This window comes from Microcebus murinus, chromosome 17 (genome assembly GCF_040939455.1).
Source record: "Microcebus murinus isolate Inina chromosome 17, M.murinus_Inina_mat1.0, whole genome shotgun sequence".
In the NCBI taxonomy this organism is placed as follows: domain Eukaryota; kingdom Metazoa; phylum Chordata; class Mammalia; order Primates; family Cheirogaleidae; genus Microcebus; species Microcebus murinus.
The window spans coordinates 43,953,616-43,968,873 of NC_134120.1; the positions used below are offsets into that span (position 1 = coordinate 43,953,616).

Below are 15,258 nucleotides of genomic sequence, written 5' to 3' on the forward strand. Positions count from 1 at the left end.
TTTTTTCCAGCATGTTATGGGGGTACAAATGTTAAGGTTATGTATATTTCCTTTGCCCCCCCAGTCAAAGCTTCAGGCCTGTCCATCCTCCAGTTGGTGTGCATCACACTCATTATGTATGTGTATACCCGTCCCCTCCTCACCCCCACCTGCCCGACACCCGATAGATGTTATTCCTGTATGTCCACTTATGTGTTGATCAGTTAATACCAATTTGCTGGTGAGTACATGTGGTGCTTTATGCCAATACATCTTAAGAGTTTATTTTCTTTTGTATTTAATATTTTCTATTCTTTCATTGCCTCATATGGCTCTTCTTTTGCCAGTATTGCACTTTTAATGATTATTTTTATAATGTTTTAATAGCCGATAAGGTTTCTCCTTACTGTTCTTTGTCTTAAGGGATTTTCTTTGACATTCTTACCTGTTATTCTTTCAGATGGCATTTAAAATAGTTTTCTTAGGTTCCCTGTTGGGATTTAATTGGAATTGCATTTTATATTAATTTATATATAGTAGAATTGACACGTTTTTAGTTTTCCTGTTAAGGGACAAATTTGTCATGCAGAAATTTAAACATTACATCATTTCAGTTTTTTACTTTATTGTGGTTGAGAGCTGTACATTTTTGAAATGACTGGTTATGGCACTCATCTAACTAGAGAGGCTATTTCATTCCATTCAAAAACCATTTAATTGAATTCTTGTGTGCCGATTACTTTAGACATTGAATCCAGAAATGAGGGCTCTGTCCTGGAATTTTATCTAGTTGGCAGGAGCTCAGAATTTATTTTTGGCGTTAAGGCAGAATACTATGAAAGAAATCATATTGTCTTCTTCTCTACCTAAAGAAATAATTTCTCAAAAGTGCACTGTGGGTAGAACGAAAATAACACAGAATTGGCAGACCTTTATAAGACATTTTCCTATGTGCTAGGTGGAAAAACTAAACTGATCATTAATTTTTCAGTTAATGTTTTAAAAAGTTTTTACCCACTAAAGAAGTAATATATCATCAGCCCTAGCTTTTTACCCATCAGCAGCTTTATAAATCTACCTGCCAAATTAATCTCAAACCCATATATTTCTCTTCATAGTGAAAACTGCATTTTGTTAACTCTCCAGTTCTAACCACCAGTCTCTTTTACTTGGACAATTGCTCTTTCTTTGTAACAAGTCTCTCTGCTTTTCTCTTGTCACGTTTACAAGCCATTTTACACACAGCAGCCACAGTGACCTTTGAAAAAAAAAATCATTATAGAAATTATCACAGCTTAAAATATAGAATAGCAGAGGCCGGGCGCGGTGGCTCACGCCTGTAATCCTAGCACTTTGGGAGGCCGAGGCGGGCGGATTGCTCAAGGTCAGGAGTTCGAAACCAGCCTGAGCGAGACCCCGTCTCTACCAAAAATAGAAAGAAATTAATTGACCAACTAAAAATATATATACAAAAAAAAAATTAGCCGGGCATGGTGGCACATGCCTGTAGTCCCAGCTACTCGGGAGGCTGAGGCAGTAGGATCGCTGAGCCCAGGAGATTGAGGTTGCTGTGAGCCAGGCTGACGCCACGGCACTCACTCTAGCCTGGGGCAACAAAGTGAGACACTGTCTCAAAAAAAAAAATATAGAATAGCAGGCTGGGCGTGGTGGCTCAGACCTGTATTTCTAGCACTCTGGGAGGCTCAGGCTGGAGGATTGCTTAAGGTCGGGAGTTTGAGACCACTCTGAGCAAGAGTGAGACTCCATCTCTACAAAAAATAGAAAAATTAGCTGAGTAGTATGATGGTGCACGCCTGTAGCTCTAGCAACTCAGGAGGCTGAGGCAGGAGGATCACATGAGCCCCGGAGTTTGAGATTGCAGTGACCTATGATGATGATGCTGCATTCTAGCCCAGGTGACAGAGCAAGACCCTGTCCTAAAAAAAAAATAGCATAATTAATTGATATAGTCATTACCCTACTTCAGAAATGATCAGTAATGGCTACTCTTTCTTTATCTCTTCTCACCCCTGGATTATTTTGAAACTGTTCCAGATCTTATGCCATTTCATCTGTAAATACCTATTGCTATTCAACTTACAACGGGGCTACACCCAATAAACCCATCATAAGTTGAAAACATAAGTTGAAGTGCACTTGATACCCTAATGAGCCCATTGTAAAGTCGAAAAGCTAAAAGTTGAATTGTCATAATTTGGTATATCAATATACTATAGTTCAGTATGTTAATAATAAAGGCACTTTAAAAAAAATCATAACCACATGATAGTTGCACAACTCGGTGAACATATTAAAAACCATGGAATTGTACAGTTTAAATATGTAAATTGTATGATATGTGGATTTGTATTTCAGAACTATTAAAAAACAGGAACAAAATAGTATTATCTTAATAATACAGTAATTTCTCAAGGTCATGAAATGGCCAAAGTTCACATTTCACCAAGTATCTTATGAATTTTTTAAATATCTTGACAGAGTTTTAAATGTAAGTCAGATCGTGTTACTCTTTTATTAATAAACTTTCAGTAGCTTTCCATCATATTTAGAGCAAAACCCAAATTCCTTAAACTGGCTCACAAACATCTGGCCTACAAAGCCCTTATATGATATAGCTTCTGTTTACCTCTCTGACTTGCTCCTTTGCCTGCTAAAGTATTCCTACCTCAGGGCCTTTGCATTGGCTGTTCCTTCTGCTAGAATGCCCTTCCCCTGTAGTTTTACAAGGCTGGATCTTTTCCTCAGTCTAAATATCCCTTCCTCAGATATAGTGGCCACTTATATCACTCCAGTCCCTCATCCTCCAGTCTAAGGTGATATCCCAGTCATTGTTAAGCAAATCATTCATTTAAAAAGTCTTGGTTGGCCGGGCGAGGTGGCTCACGCCTGTAATCCTAGCACTCTGGGAGGCCGAGGTGGGTGGATTGCTCGAGGTCAGGTGTCCGAAACCAGCCTGAGCATGAGCGAGACCCCATCTCTACTATAAATAGAAAGAAATTAATTGGCCAACTAATATATATATATATATATATATATATATATATATATAATAGCTGGGCATGGTGGCGCATGCCTATAGTCCCAGCTACTCGGGAGGCTGAGGCAGTAGGATCGGTTGAGCCCCAGAGTTTGAGGTTGCTGTGAGCTAGGCTGATGCCACGGCACTCACTCTAGCCTGGGCAACAAAGTGAGACTGTCTCAAAATAAAAATAAAAATAAAAAATAAATAAAAAGTCTTGGCATATCTTGGCATTCCTGCTGTGTCTTTTAAAATTCATTTATTTGTATTTCCCTCCTTCTTTGCTTTCCCCACCACTCAGGTTTTTCCTGTCATGTTCACTGCTGAATCCCTAGCACTGGAAATACTAATTGGCACACAGGAAATCTTTTTATGAAAAAATTTCCCCAAGTGTTTCTGTTTATAAAAGGGTCATTTGATGGAATATATCACCTTAGTGCATAAACATATTTCCAGAATTACAATTGATATGTTATTTTGAAAAAAACTATTTTGTTATGATTTTTATGTGTAGCCATTGTTTCTCTAGCAATTACAAGCTATTTGAGGTTTTTATGTTTATTTTTTTAGCTTTCATCATTTAGTGTCTTGCTCACTTCAGAACTCAATAAATAACTTTGATAAAACAAATTCTGTTTTTGTTGTGGTTGTTTAACAAAACATGGAGTGTTTGCATGTGTAAGATTGAAAAAGTTACATAATATCTTGCTGGCTTTATTCTCCATTGTCACCTTTTCCTTTTGTCCTTAGTTATGGAGCATCACACCCTTAGCCTGTGATCTATCTCTGCTACCTGTTCTCCAGTGGGGTAGCTTAAGAGTGGCTATGGTAGACTGAATAATGGCCCCCCAAAATGGGATTAGTTAAATGTCTTGAGATGAAGGGAAATAATAGATTCTCCAGGTATACACATGTAATTACAGGGGTCCTTACAGGAGGGAGGCAGGAGGACCAGAATACATACAGAGAACATGTAACGATGGAGGCAGAGCTTGGCATGGTGTGCTCTGAAGATGGAGGGAGGGACCCCAAGTCACGTGATGGTGGTGGCCACTACAAGTGGGAAAGGCCAAGAGAGGATCTCCCCTAGAACTTCCAGAAGGAATGCAGCTCTGTTTACACCTTGATTTTAGCCCAGTGAAACTGATTTCAGACTTCAGATCCCCAAACTGGAAGATAATGCGTTTTATTGTTTTAAACCACTAAGTCGGTGGCAATTTGTTACAGCAGTTGTAGAAAACTAATATGGTGATTTAAGGCGGGAAATCTTAGATGATCACAGAGCCTGTGCAGCATGTTCTGAAGTTAATTTGATTTGCTGGCTAAATAATTAGCTGACCAAAAGGCCGTAATTTTTTGGGAAAAGAAAAAGATGTAGTTGATGGAAACATGAAGGAATAGCATATGCTGCAATTGCAGTATTGGTTTTTATTGTACATTTAAGCTCTTGATGGTGTTTTTTCCTCGTATTTTACACAGATCAGAAACCCCTTGACCTTGCCCAGGGTGCTGAAATGAAACACATTCTTCTTGGTAATAAGGTATGTAGTCATGGATTAAAGTTATGTAATAATTTTTAGAAAAAAAGTTTTGCTTGAAATTTACAGATGCTTTTTTAATGAAAACGTGTTTTCAATAGGTCATCTACAAAGCATTGAAACGATACGAAGGCCCTCTCTGGAAGGTAGGTCGGGATGGTTTTTTAAATTACAAAACTGGAAAGAAGAATTCTCAAGTGCTCCATTTCTATTAATTTTGTTTAAAAGTCATTTCTAAAGTATATGTGATTTAATCATTCTTGTATCTTATAAAACATTTTTATACTGCTGGTTTTCAAGAAGCTTCCACTGGTTGTAGTAATTACTTTCTTTTATGTTGATGGTCACTTTTAGGTGTTTTTTTTTTTTATGTGTGTATGTTGATTAGTGACTTTGAGATGACTAGTCACTAAGTTTGTAGGGAAAGATGTTGTGGAAAATACATTTTTTTCTCACTAAATTATAGAATTACAGTATTATTGTTGCTATGAACATTGAACCATAGAGGACTTAGGAGAAAATTAATATTTGAATTGTCACATGGCACACATAAAAAATTCTTCTGATTATGAAAATTTCTGTTTTGGAGTTCAGTTATTTTCTAGAATTAACCATATTAGAGCACATAATTTCTTTGTATTTGCAAGCAGTCCCTCTATGTGTTTGTATACCTATATGTTTATATTATATGAAATTAGGATAATTTTCTTTTTTTAGACATTCATTCATGACTTTCAGGAAATTATCTTTGAAGCCCACAACTGGTATATTTTCTATAAATATCCCTGAACAGTATTGTCAGAACCATAAACTGTATTCATCATTGATCTTATCAATATGGCATTTCTTCTGTTCCTGTCACCTGGTAGTGGTATGTTTTCATTACTGCACTTAGTACCTAAGTTCATGTTTGATCATGTTTCAATGTTCAGAAATACTCTCTAGATGAAAGACTCAGATATAACTGTCATAACTTAATTACTTATTCAGTCAAGCATTGGAATCCAGATGTGTCAGCTTGAGAAATCTTTGTCATTTTTCCTTTAGAGTTCAAGATTTTTTGGCTGGAGATTATTCTGGGTAGTGTTAGAGCATGGAGTCCTTTCATGGTATAGGAAACAGTAAGTATTGTCATCCTTATAACTTACTCAATTTCAGTATATAAATTTTGAAAGATTAAATTTTTTTGCTTACCTCATTTCCTTTTGTCTTGATAATTTAATATTTATTTTGAAGGCCGGATGCAGTTCATAACATTTATCGCCAGGGATGCAAACATCTGACTCAAGCAGTTTGCACGGTAGGCTGAGACGTGGGTCTTGCACTCTAACTATGAAATCAATTTCTGCAAGTGATTGCCCCAAATCATTTATATAAGCCTTGCAAAATCCTGCAGTTCTGTGGAATGGTGTAGAAAGCACTTGTATGTATTTTTGAGAACAGGTAAAGTTGTAGAATCTCCATTTTGAAAAAAAGTTAAAAATATAATCAACCTTTGTATTGTGGAATGAGAGATGGAGTATACAAAAATATCTCTACAGAGCCTTTAACATTTCCTGTGTGTATTTATACATGAGTGAATCTGGATAATGGAAGTTTTTCTGAGATTAAAATACAATTTAAAGCCTATGTCAAAATCAGGAATCTTAGGTTCTCTATATTTACTTCTAGGTGCTTTACTTTTACAGCTGGGAGCATAAGCGTGTTTTTCCTCTGCAGGGAGCAGTCTACGTCTGGAGCCCAGACATCCTTTCTCGTTTTCCAGTTCAGGTCCTTTAGGGTTGTTAACATACCGTCACAGTCTGCCTGCTCTTCAGAGCACACCTCCTGCCTCCTCCCAGGGTGTCACGAGCCTAGTCACTTACCCCTGCAGTACAGCCCGGTTACATAGCCTGGCCGTTCAGTGTCCCTTGCGCACCTTCCTCTTCTCACATCTGACCCAGAGGGTGAGGGGACCTTCCTCCAGTCTTACCCCATCTCACCTTCTCCTTCCTTCTGTTGATGCAGTCCTGCCCGCTCTCCTCTGTTCCTGCTCTTGATTTGTTGTCTACTTGATACCAAGCTGTTCCTCAGTCGGGTCCTTTATCTCATTCTTCTTTAAAATAAAAAATAAACAAGTTACTCACCTCACACTTTTAAAATTTCTTGTTCTTTAGCTTCTCTGGCATTAATTAGCTCCTGCCATGTTATGTATCACTTGTTTTATATAAATAACTTTTAGTTTCTTATGTATTAATAATTGTCTGCTTATAGCCTGCTTCCGTGAATCACCCATCAGCATAAGCTAGTGGGCACTCCTGAGTGACTCCTGTAAGGCAGGCTCTGTTCACGTTCTAGTTTCTTAAGGTAGAAGCTTAGGTTCTTGATTTGAGATCTTTTTCATATATAGGTATTTCTAGTTATAAAGTACTTTTTAAAAAAATTGTGGTAAAATACATATAAAACTTAACATGGTAACTTTTTTTTTTTTTTTTTTTTGAGACAGAGTCCTGCTCTGTTGCCTGGGCTAGAGAGCCATGGCGTCAGCCTAGCTCGCAGCAACCTCAAACTCCTGGGCTCAAGCGATCCTCCTGCCTCAGCCTCTCCCGAGTAGCTGGGACTACAGGCATGCGCCACCATGCCCGGCTAATATTTTCTATATATATTAGTTGGCCAATTAATTTCTTTATAGTAGAGACGATGTCTCGCTCTTGCTCAGGCTGGTTTTGAACTCCTGACCTTGAGCGATCCGCCCGCCTCAGCCTCCCAGAGTGCTCAGATTACAGGCGTGAGCCACCAGGCCCAGCCATGGTAACTGTTTCTAAGTGTACAGTTCAGTGGCGTTAAGTACATTCACATTGTTGCACTGCTGTGATCACTGTCCATCCACAGAACCCTTTGTATCTTCCCAAACTGACACTGTGATCGTGCTAGTGTTAAACATTTCTCCCATTTCTCCTTCCCATTACAGCCCCACACAGCCACCATTCTACTTTCTGGCTAGCCTAGGTACCTCACGTAAGTGGAATCATACAGTATCTGTCCTTTTGTGACAGGCATATTTCACTCAATGTAACGTCCTCAAAATTCATTCATGTTGTAGCGTGTGTCAGAATTTCTTTTTGTTTTTAATTTTAAAACTTTGAATTGTGGTTAAAACACACATATACACACACACAAAAGGCCCAGGGGCATGGTGGCTCATGCCTGTAATCCTAGCACTTTGGGAGGCCTAAGCGGGGGAGGATCCTTGAGGTCAGAAGTTCAAAACCAGCTTGATCATAAGGGAGACTCTATCTCTACAGAAAATGGAAAAATTAGCTGGGCATGGACGTGCATGCCTGTCATCCCAGTTATTCAGCAGGCTGAGGCAGGAGGATCAGTGGAGCCCAGGAGTTTGGGGTTGACGTGAGCTATGATGAGGCCACTGTACGATAGCCCAGGAGACAAAGGAAAGACCTGTCTCAGAAAACAAAAAACCAAAACAAACAAGAAACCCCAGAAAAAAACAAAAAACACACATAACATTTACCATCTTTACCCTTTTTAGGTGTACAATTCATTAGCATTAACTGTATTCACTTTGTTGTGAATCAGATCTCTAGAACTTTTTCATCTTGCAAAACTGAAACTCTGTATTTGTTGAACAGCTCCCTATTTCTCCACCCTCCCCCGCCGCTGACAAGCACCATTCTACTCGGTGTTTCTGTGAGTTTGACTATTTCGTATATCTGATATAAGTGGAGTCATGAAGTCTTTGCCTTTTTGTGACTAGCTTATTTCATTTAGCATAATATCCTCAAGAGGCATTCATGTTGTAGCATGTGACAGGATCTCCTCCTCCTCTAAAGCTGAATAATAATTCCGTTGTGTGTATAGTCCACATTTTCTTTGTCCATTCATCTGTCAGTAGATATTTGGGTTGCTTCCACCTCTTGGCTATTGTGAATAATGCTGCAATGAAAGTAGGTTTGCAAATGTCTCTTCAAAATCCTGCTTTTAATTCTTTTGGATAATTACCTAGTAGTGGAATTGCTAGATCATATGGTAGTTCTAGTTTTAATTTTTTTTTTTTTTTTGAGACAGAATCACTCTGTTGCCCGGGCTAGAGTGCCATGGCATCAGCCTAGCTCACAGTAACCTCAAACTCCTGGGCTCAAGCAATCCTGCCTCAGCCTCCCAAGTAGCTGGGACTACAGGCATGCACCACCATGCCCGGCTAATTTTTTTTCTATATATTTGTAGTTGGCCAATTTCTATTTTTAGTAGAGACAGGGTCTCACTCTTGCTCAGGCTGGTTTTGAACTCCTGACCTTGAGCGATCCTCCCACCTTGGCCTCCCAGAGTGCTAGAATTACAGGTATGAGTCATTGTGCCCAGCCTACTTTTAATTTTTTTGAGGAACTTCCATACTGTTTCCCATAGTAGCTTGACCATTTTACATTCCTACCAACAGTGTCCAAGTGTTACAATTTCTCCACATCCTTGCCAATACTTCTTATTTTCTGTTTTTTGGGAGTTTTTTTTGTGATGATCCTAATGAGTATGAAGTAGTATTTCACTGTAGTTTTGATTTTTCACTTCCCTAATGATTAGCGTATTTAGCATCTTTTTGACTGTTTGCATATTGTCTTTGGAGAAATGTTTATTTTAGTCCTTTCCATTTTTAAATTGAGTCTAATTGTTTGTTGTTTAGTTGTAAGAGCTCTTTATATATTCTGAATATTAACTCCTTACCAGATATATTATTTATAATTTTTTTTTCCATTTTGTGGGTTGCCTTTTCACTTGTTGATTGTGTCCTTTAATGTACAGAGGTTTTAAATTTTGACGTAGTCCAGTATATCTGTGTTTTCTTTTGTCATGTGTGCTTTTGGTGTCATATCCAAGAAGTCATCGCCAAATCCAGTGTCACGAAGTTTTCTCCTTTTGTCTAAAAATGTTATAATTTTAGCTCTGATGTTTGGGTCTTTAATTTTGAGTTATATTTTTATATATGGTGTAAGATATGGGTCAGACTTCATCCGTCTGCATGTGGATATCCAGTTTTCTCAGTTTTGGAAAGACTGTCCTTTCCCCATTGAATGTTCTTGGCACCGTGTCAGAAATCGTTTGTCCATATATGGGAAGGCTTATTTCTGGGATCTCTCTTTTCTTCGATTGGTATGTGTGTCTGTCATCATGCTACTTCATTCTTCTTATACTTACTGTTTGCATGTTGTCTCTTTTCTCTCCATTTACTTTCAGCCTGTTTGCGTCTTTATTTTCTGTCTTTTGTAGATAGTATATATTTTAGTCCCTGTTACCCATTCTGCCTATTTTTGCCTTTTAATTAGATTTTTCATTGTCTTCATATGTCCAGTAATTTTGGATTATATCCTTAATATTATGAATGATACGTTCTGTAGACTTTGGATTCTGTTGTTTTTCTCTGTTAAATGTTATTTCCTTTGTTTTAGCAAGTCATTTTCTCAACTTGGTTTGCATTGTCGATTCTGTGTCTTGGGCAGCAGCTCCGGTCTCAGTTCAGGTGGGCTGTGTTAACGTGAGCCGCTTTGCATCTTTTCTGTGTGTGCAGCTCATGCATCAGTTAGAGATGTGAGTAGCAGACACAAGTTGGGGAAACCTTCTCTAGCTCTTTCCCATGGAGACTCCCGTTCTCTCCTTAGTGTTTGTGGCTCCCCAGCTTTGCTTCATTAATTCCCGAAGACAGAAAGATTGTGTTTTTCTGTGTGGAAAAAATCTTTGCTGTCCCGTGCAAAATTTTGGGGATGGGAACTTATTTCCACAGCGCCTCCTTCCCCTTCCTCCGGGAGTGTGTACACTCCCCATCAGTCTGTCCGCTCTGTTTACCTCCCAGTTCCATCATGTGCTTGTTTTTTGTTGTGAATCCAGGTTTTTTCCTGCGGGGGTGGGGGGGTGGGGGGGATGGGGAGGCTCTGATAGAGTCTTGAATCAGAAGTTTACCTTTTTCTGTTCTTAAACCCCCTTTCCAAATTTTTATTCAAAAATTATTTCTGGTCTTTCTTATCTGCTTTCCCTCTTCCCATTTTTTGTCAACCTCATCTCCACTCAAACAAAATGTTCAGGAGAGTGGTATGAATAAGAAACTGGATCTCTGGTGTTTAAGGAATTTTACAGTCCCAGTGCATACTAAGTTATGCTCAATAGAAGGGGGAACTAAATCTACATACTTAATGAACTATCTGTATTCACTGTGAGTAACTAATAATGTGAAAGCCAGATTTGACGTGGGTAAGCTACAGTGCATTTGATACTCCCACTGTAAACAGTTTTTAATCAGTATTTTAAATGTTCAGTTGGGTAGTAAGTCATGTTACTATACATTTTATGTGCAGATAATTTTAGGGTCATCTTTTATGTGAGTGAGTGTTGTTGTCTTACTGACTTCTTTATATCCAAGGTAAAATCCACTGACAGCTGCCTCTTCTTTATTAAATGCTTTGATGACACTCTTCATGGCTTCAGGGTTCCTAAGAATAGCCTTCAACAGTCAAGAGAGGTAATCTTATGTATTCATTTATCTTTCATAAAACTTAAAGGACATTTAAAGACATGAAGACTATAACATAGGTTCAGTATTAACAAATACGATCTTGTTGATTGCACTCTTTTCTGAGGGGGTAGGGAGGGGGATAGGTTCTTGTTCTTTTGCCTGGTCTAGAGTGCAGTGGCTTCATCATAGCTCACTGCAGCCTCACACTCCTGGGTTTAAGTGATTCTCCTGCTTCAGCCTCCCAAGTAGCTGGGACTAGAGGTATGTGCCACCACACCCGGCTAATTTTTTCTATTTTTTTATAGCGACAGGGTCTTGCTATGTTGCTTAGGTTGGTCTTGAGCTCTTGGCCTCAAGTGATCCTCCCGCCTCAACCTCCCAGAGTTCTAGGATTACAGGCATGAGCCACTGCACCTGGTCCTGGTTGTACTTTTTTAATGGAAGCAATATCATGAAGCTTTTAAAATTTGGCTTATGAATTGGTTCTTTATCAACATGTACCTGTACATACTTTCTATTTACAGTATGTTTTTCAATTTTAATTCTCTGAATGTGAGGGGCATTCTGAGTGTAAATGATTACTTAGTTTACCCAATTTATAGGTGAGGAAACTAAAGATTGTAAGATTGAAGTGATTTCCCAAGGCTGTGCAGCTCACAAGTAACAGAATCTGGACTACAGTCCAGGTGGTGTTCTGACACTACAGTATAAACAGCCTTTCTCTGCGGTAAATTGAACAATAGCAGCAAGCAAGAAAAGTGGGATTGGGCTGGGTGTGGCAGCTCACACCTGTAATCCTAGTATTTTGGGAGGCCAGGGCAGGAGGATTGCTTGAGCTCAGGAGTTTGAGACCAGCCTGAGCAAGAGCGAGACCCCACCTCTACTAAAGATAGAAAAATTATCTGGGTGTGGTGGTGAGCACCTATAGTCCCAAGCTACTGGGGAGGGTGAGGCAGGAGGATCACTTAAGCCCAAGAGTTGGAGGTTGCAATGACCTATGATGATGCCACTGCACTCTAGCTGGGGTAACAGAGCAAGACTCTATCTAAAAAAAAAAAAAATTGAGATTCACTTGACCAAAATTCATGGTACAGTTATTTAATGGAAAAATCAAAGCTCTATTTCCATAGAGCAATCTAGTTTTTTTTTTTTTTTTTTAAATCATGTAAGGGGTTAAAAACTCTGTTTTCCATAGTGGTTGATTTTGTCCCTGCAAAGGACCCTAAACAGTTTAACTCATGACTGTCCCAACATCTCATAAAATGGTATGATTTGATCCTGAATAATGCTATAAGAAAATGAGATAGAAGTAAGCCAGATATTTTGAGGCCCAACATTCTTTCTGTGAAATCACTGATTTTTAAAAAATATAGCAAAAATTAAAATGTCAGGACAATTGTTGGCTATTTTAATGTGATCTGAGTATCTTGTGCTTATAATTTGACTGAAATTTAGAAAAATTGTGTATTCTGTCTTTGGAATAAAAATGCTTTTATTTAAATCCTTGGATTATTTTAGAATTGGCTGGAAGCAATCGAAGAACATTCTGCTTACAGCACTCACTACTGTTCCCAGGACCAGTTGACCGATGATGAAGAGGAAGATGCAGTTTCTGCTGTAGACTTGAAGAAATCCTTAGAGGTAAACAGGAAAAAGTAACCTGACCTTTATTGCTAACTCTGTCACACGTGTTTTATCAGTAACTTTTTTTTTTTTAAGATCTGAGGTTTTGAAATTACAATTTCTGACAACAGGAATAGTATTGCTCTCTGTTCAGTCATATTCTATTGGTATTTATAATGCCTCTGTCATGGTAATACTATCAGGTGCCTTTGTAGATACACTGAGCAATATTGAAAGGTGCCTAAACGTATCTTTTTATGTTGAACTTTTTACATTGCTGTAATCAGATCGTCATTCTGCTTGAAAGCTACCACCAGTAGGGGGAGCATGCATAGCTTGACTTCCTGCCCTTTATGACTTCATTGCATATTTCAGAGTTTAAATAATGCAACCATAGTGATACCTTTCTTGGTCAGTAGTTTCATTTAAAAGACTTGTAATCTGTAACTTCATTGCTAAGAGTGTAAGGTAAAGCGTCAGTAATGAATGGAGAGGCCCTCATCTGAAGTGACGTCAATGCCTTACTCATAGAGAAATATCAGCATATGTAACTGAAATGAAATAGGTATTTTGGGGGGGAGGGGAGGGAGGCATCAGTTTTCTGGCTGTGTCTTTTTTCTTTCCTTTTTATTTTATTTTAATAGATTTAGAGGGTACAAGTCGAGTTCTGTTACATGTATATATTGTACAGCCATAGAGTCTTGGCTTTTAGGGTACCCATCACCTAGGGAGTGATGCACCCTATAGGTAATTTTTCCTCCCTTCTCCCCTTGTGAATTTCCACTGTCCATTATACCACTCTGTGTCTGGCTGTATCTTTTAAATGTGCTTTGTTTATAAATGAATGGGAATTGGGTTTGGAAGAATTAGAACTATGAAAGGATGATGCATTTCAATCCAAATAATTGTATCAGGATATATGAATTTGCCTACTACATTTAATCCTTTTTTAAAAAAATTAGCTAGTTGCAAGATTTGAATGTTTCTAATTAACAACTTTAATGAAGTTAAGTTTGCTAATACCTATGGAATTTTATCCACTTAAGGGCCCATACATTCAAATTTAAGAGGGATTTTGACTCTTTCAATCCCTAATCTTAATTTATGGTGGAACACAAAATAATTTGAGCTCTCATATGTCTTCTCCAGGACATTCTCCAGAATTTGTGGACAGTTACTTTACCAGTATTACTTTTGTTTTAAAGCCTAATGTGTAAGAACCATAAACATAATTTTTAGATTAGTGAACTTGGCAAAAGTCACATCTACCAGAGTGTCTAAATAACAGTAAAACTATTTGGGAAAATAGGGAAGATTTAAATACATATCACCAAAATTATGTTAAATGAGTAAAAAATAAACTATGCTAAATATTTTAACTTTTAGCCTGGCGCGGTGACGCACGCCTGTAATCCTAGCTCTCTGGGAGGCCGAGGCGGGCGGATTGCTCGAGGTCAGGAGTTCGAAACCAGCCTGAGCAAGAGCGAGACCCCGTCTCTACTATAAATAGAAAGAAATTAATTGGCCAACTAATATATATACAAAAAATTAGCCGGGCATGGTGGCGAATGCCTGTAGTCCCAGCTACTCGGGAGGCTGAGGCAGGAGGATTGCTTGAGCCAGGAGTTTGAGGTTGCTGTGAGCTAGGCTGACGCCACAGCACTCACTCTAGCCTGGGCAACAAAGCGAGACTCTGTCTCAAAAAAAAAAAAAAAAAAATTTTAACTTTTAGTTAGTATTTCCCAAGTAAAAAGAAGTCCTTCTGTATTTATCTACCCTCATATAAAGTAAATGATAAAACCTGGAAGGCCTTACAAAGGGTACTAATATATTTCCTGGGATTATGGTAATTTTAAGACCTTTGTAATGAAAGTTACAGATAAAATTAAAGTATATTAACCTACATACCATTGAAAAACTTCCTTAAAGAAAGGTTTCTTCCTTAGTAAAATTTCCAAATTTTCAGATTTATCAAACTCAACTATACCTTTCATTTTATTCCTTATTTGAATATTTTGTTCATATGTGAGCTTTAAAACCATGAAGTTTTTGCCTTCCACATTTTATAGTACCTGTAAAGTCAGTGAGAGTTTTAGCCAGTGTGAAGCACTTTGAGATTTTGCAGGTTATAGACATATCTCTGTCCAACAGAGTTTGAGTGCTAATCTGTGTATCTTGATTCTGTCTCACCATATAGAGGTTAGTTCAAAGTAGGAAAGGTCTGAAATGAGCTTTGAAGTGTGCTGAATTGTAGCTTGTGGTAGACTGGTGCCAGGATGCCCCTAGTCCTTGAGTTCTCAAGTTCTGAGGAAATTTGGAGGCCAATATGTGGAACATATCTGGTCTTGGTATCTATAGGATTGAAATACTCTAAAATTCTCTGAATTAACCACAAAACTGGATCTTATCTCCCCAGCATGCTTTTGGATTAGACCTACAAGAAATTAGGGAAAGCTGGTCATGGTAGTGCATGCATACAGTCCCAGCTTGGGAGGCTAAGTTGCTTGAGCCCAGGAGTTTGAGTCTAGCCTGGACACCAGAGTGAGACTTTGTCCCTTAAAAAAAATAATAATAACAACCGG

General features: G+C 38.3%; 1 protein-coding gene across 5 annotated transcripts in view; it reads left to right on the forward strand.

Moving 5' to 3' along the window:
* OSBPL1A (oxysterol binding protein like 1A) overlaps positions 1–15,258 on the forward strand; it is a 187,755-nt gene that overhangs the window by 58,106 nt on the left and 114,391 nt on the right. For 4 of the 5 annotated variants that reach the window (XM_012745965.2, XM_075993584.1, XM_012745966.3 and 1 more), the window contains 6 exons: positions 4,499–4,560; positions 4,659–4,703; positions 5,605–5,678; positions 5,794–5,857; positions 10,961–11,059; positions 12,572–12,694. In XM_012745965.2, the coding sequence (XP_012601419.1) occupies positions 4,499–4,560; positions 4,659–4,703; positions 5,605–5,678; positions 5,794–5,857; positions 10,961–11,059; positions 12,572–12,694 (467 nt within the window). Of the gene's footprint in view, positions 1–4,498; positions 4,561–4,658; positions 4,704–5,604; positions 5,679–5,793; positions 5,858–10,960; positions 11,060–12,571; positions 12,695–12,768; positions 13,242–15,258 lie in introns of those variants that run through there. The other variant, XM_012745969.3, reaches the window with a different exon arrangement.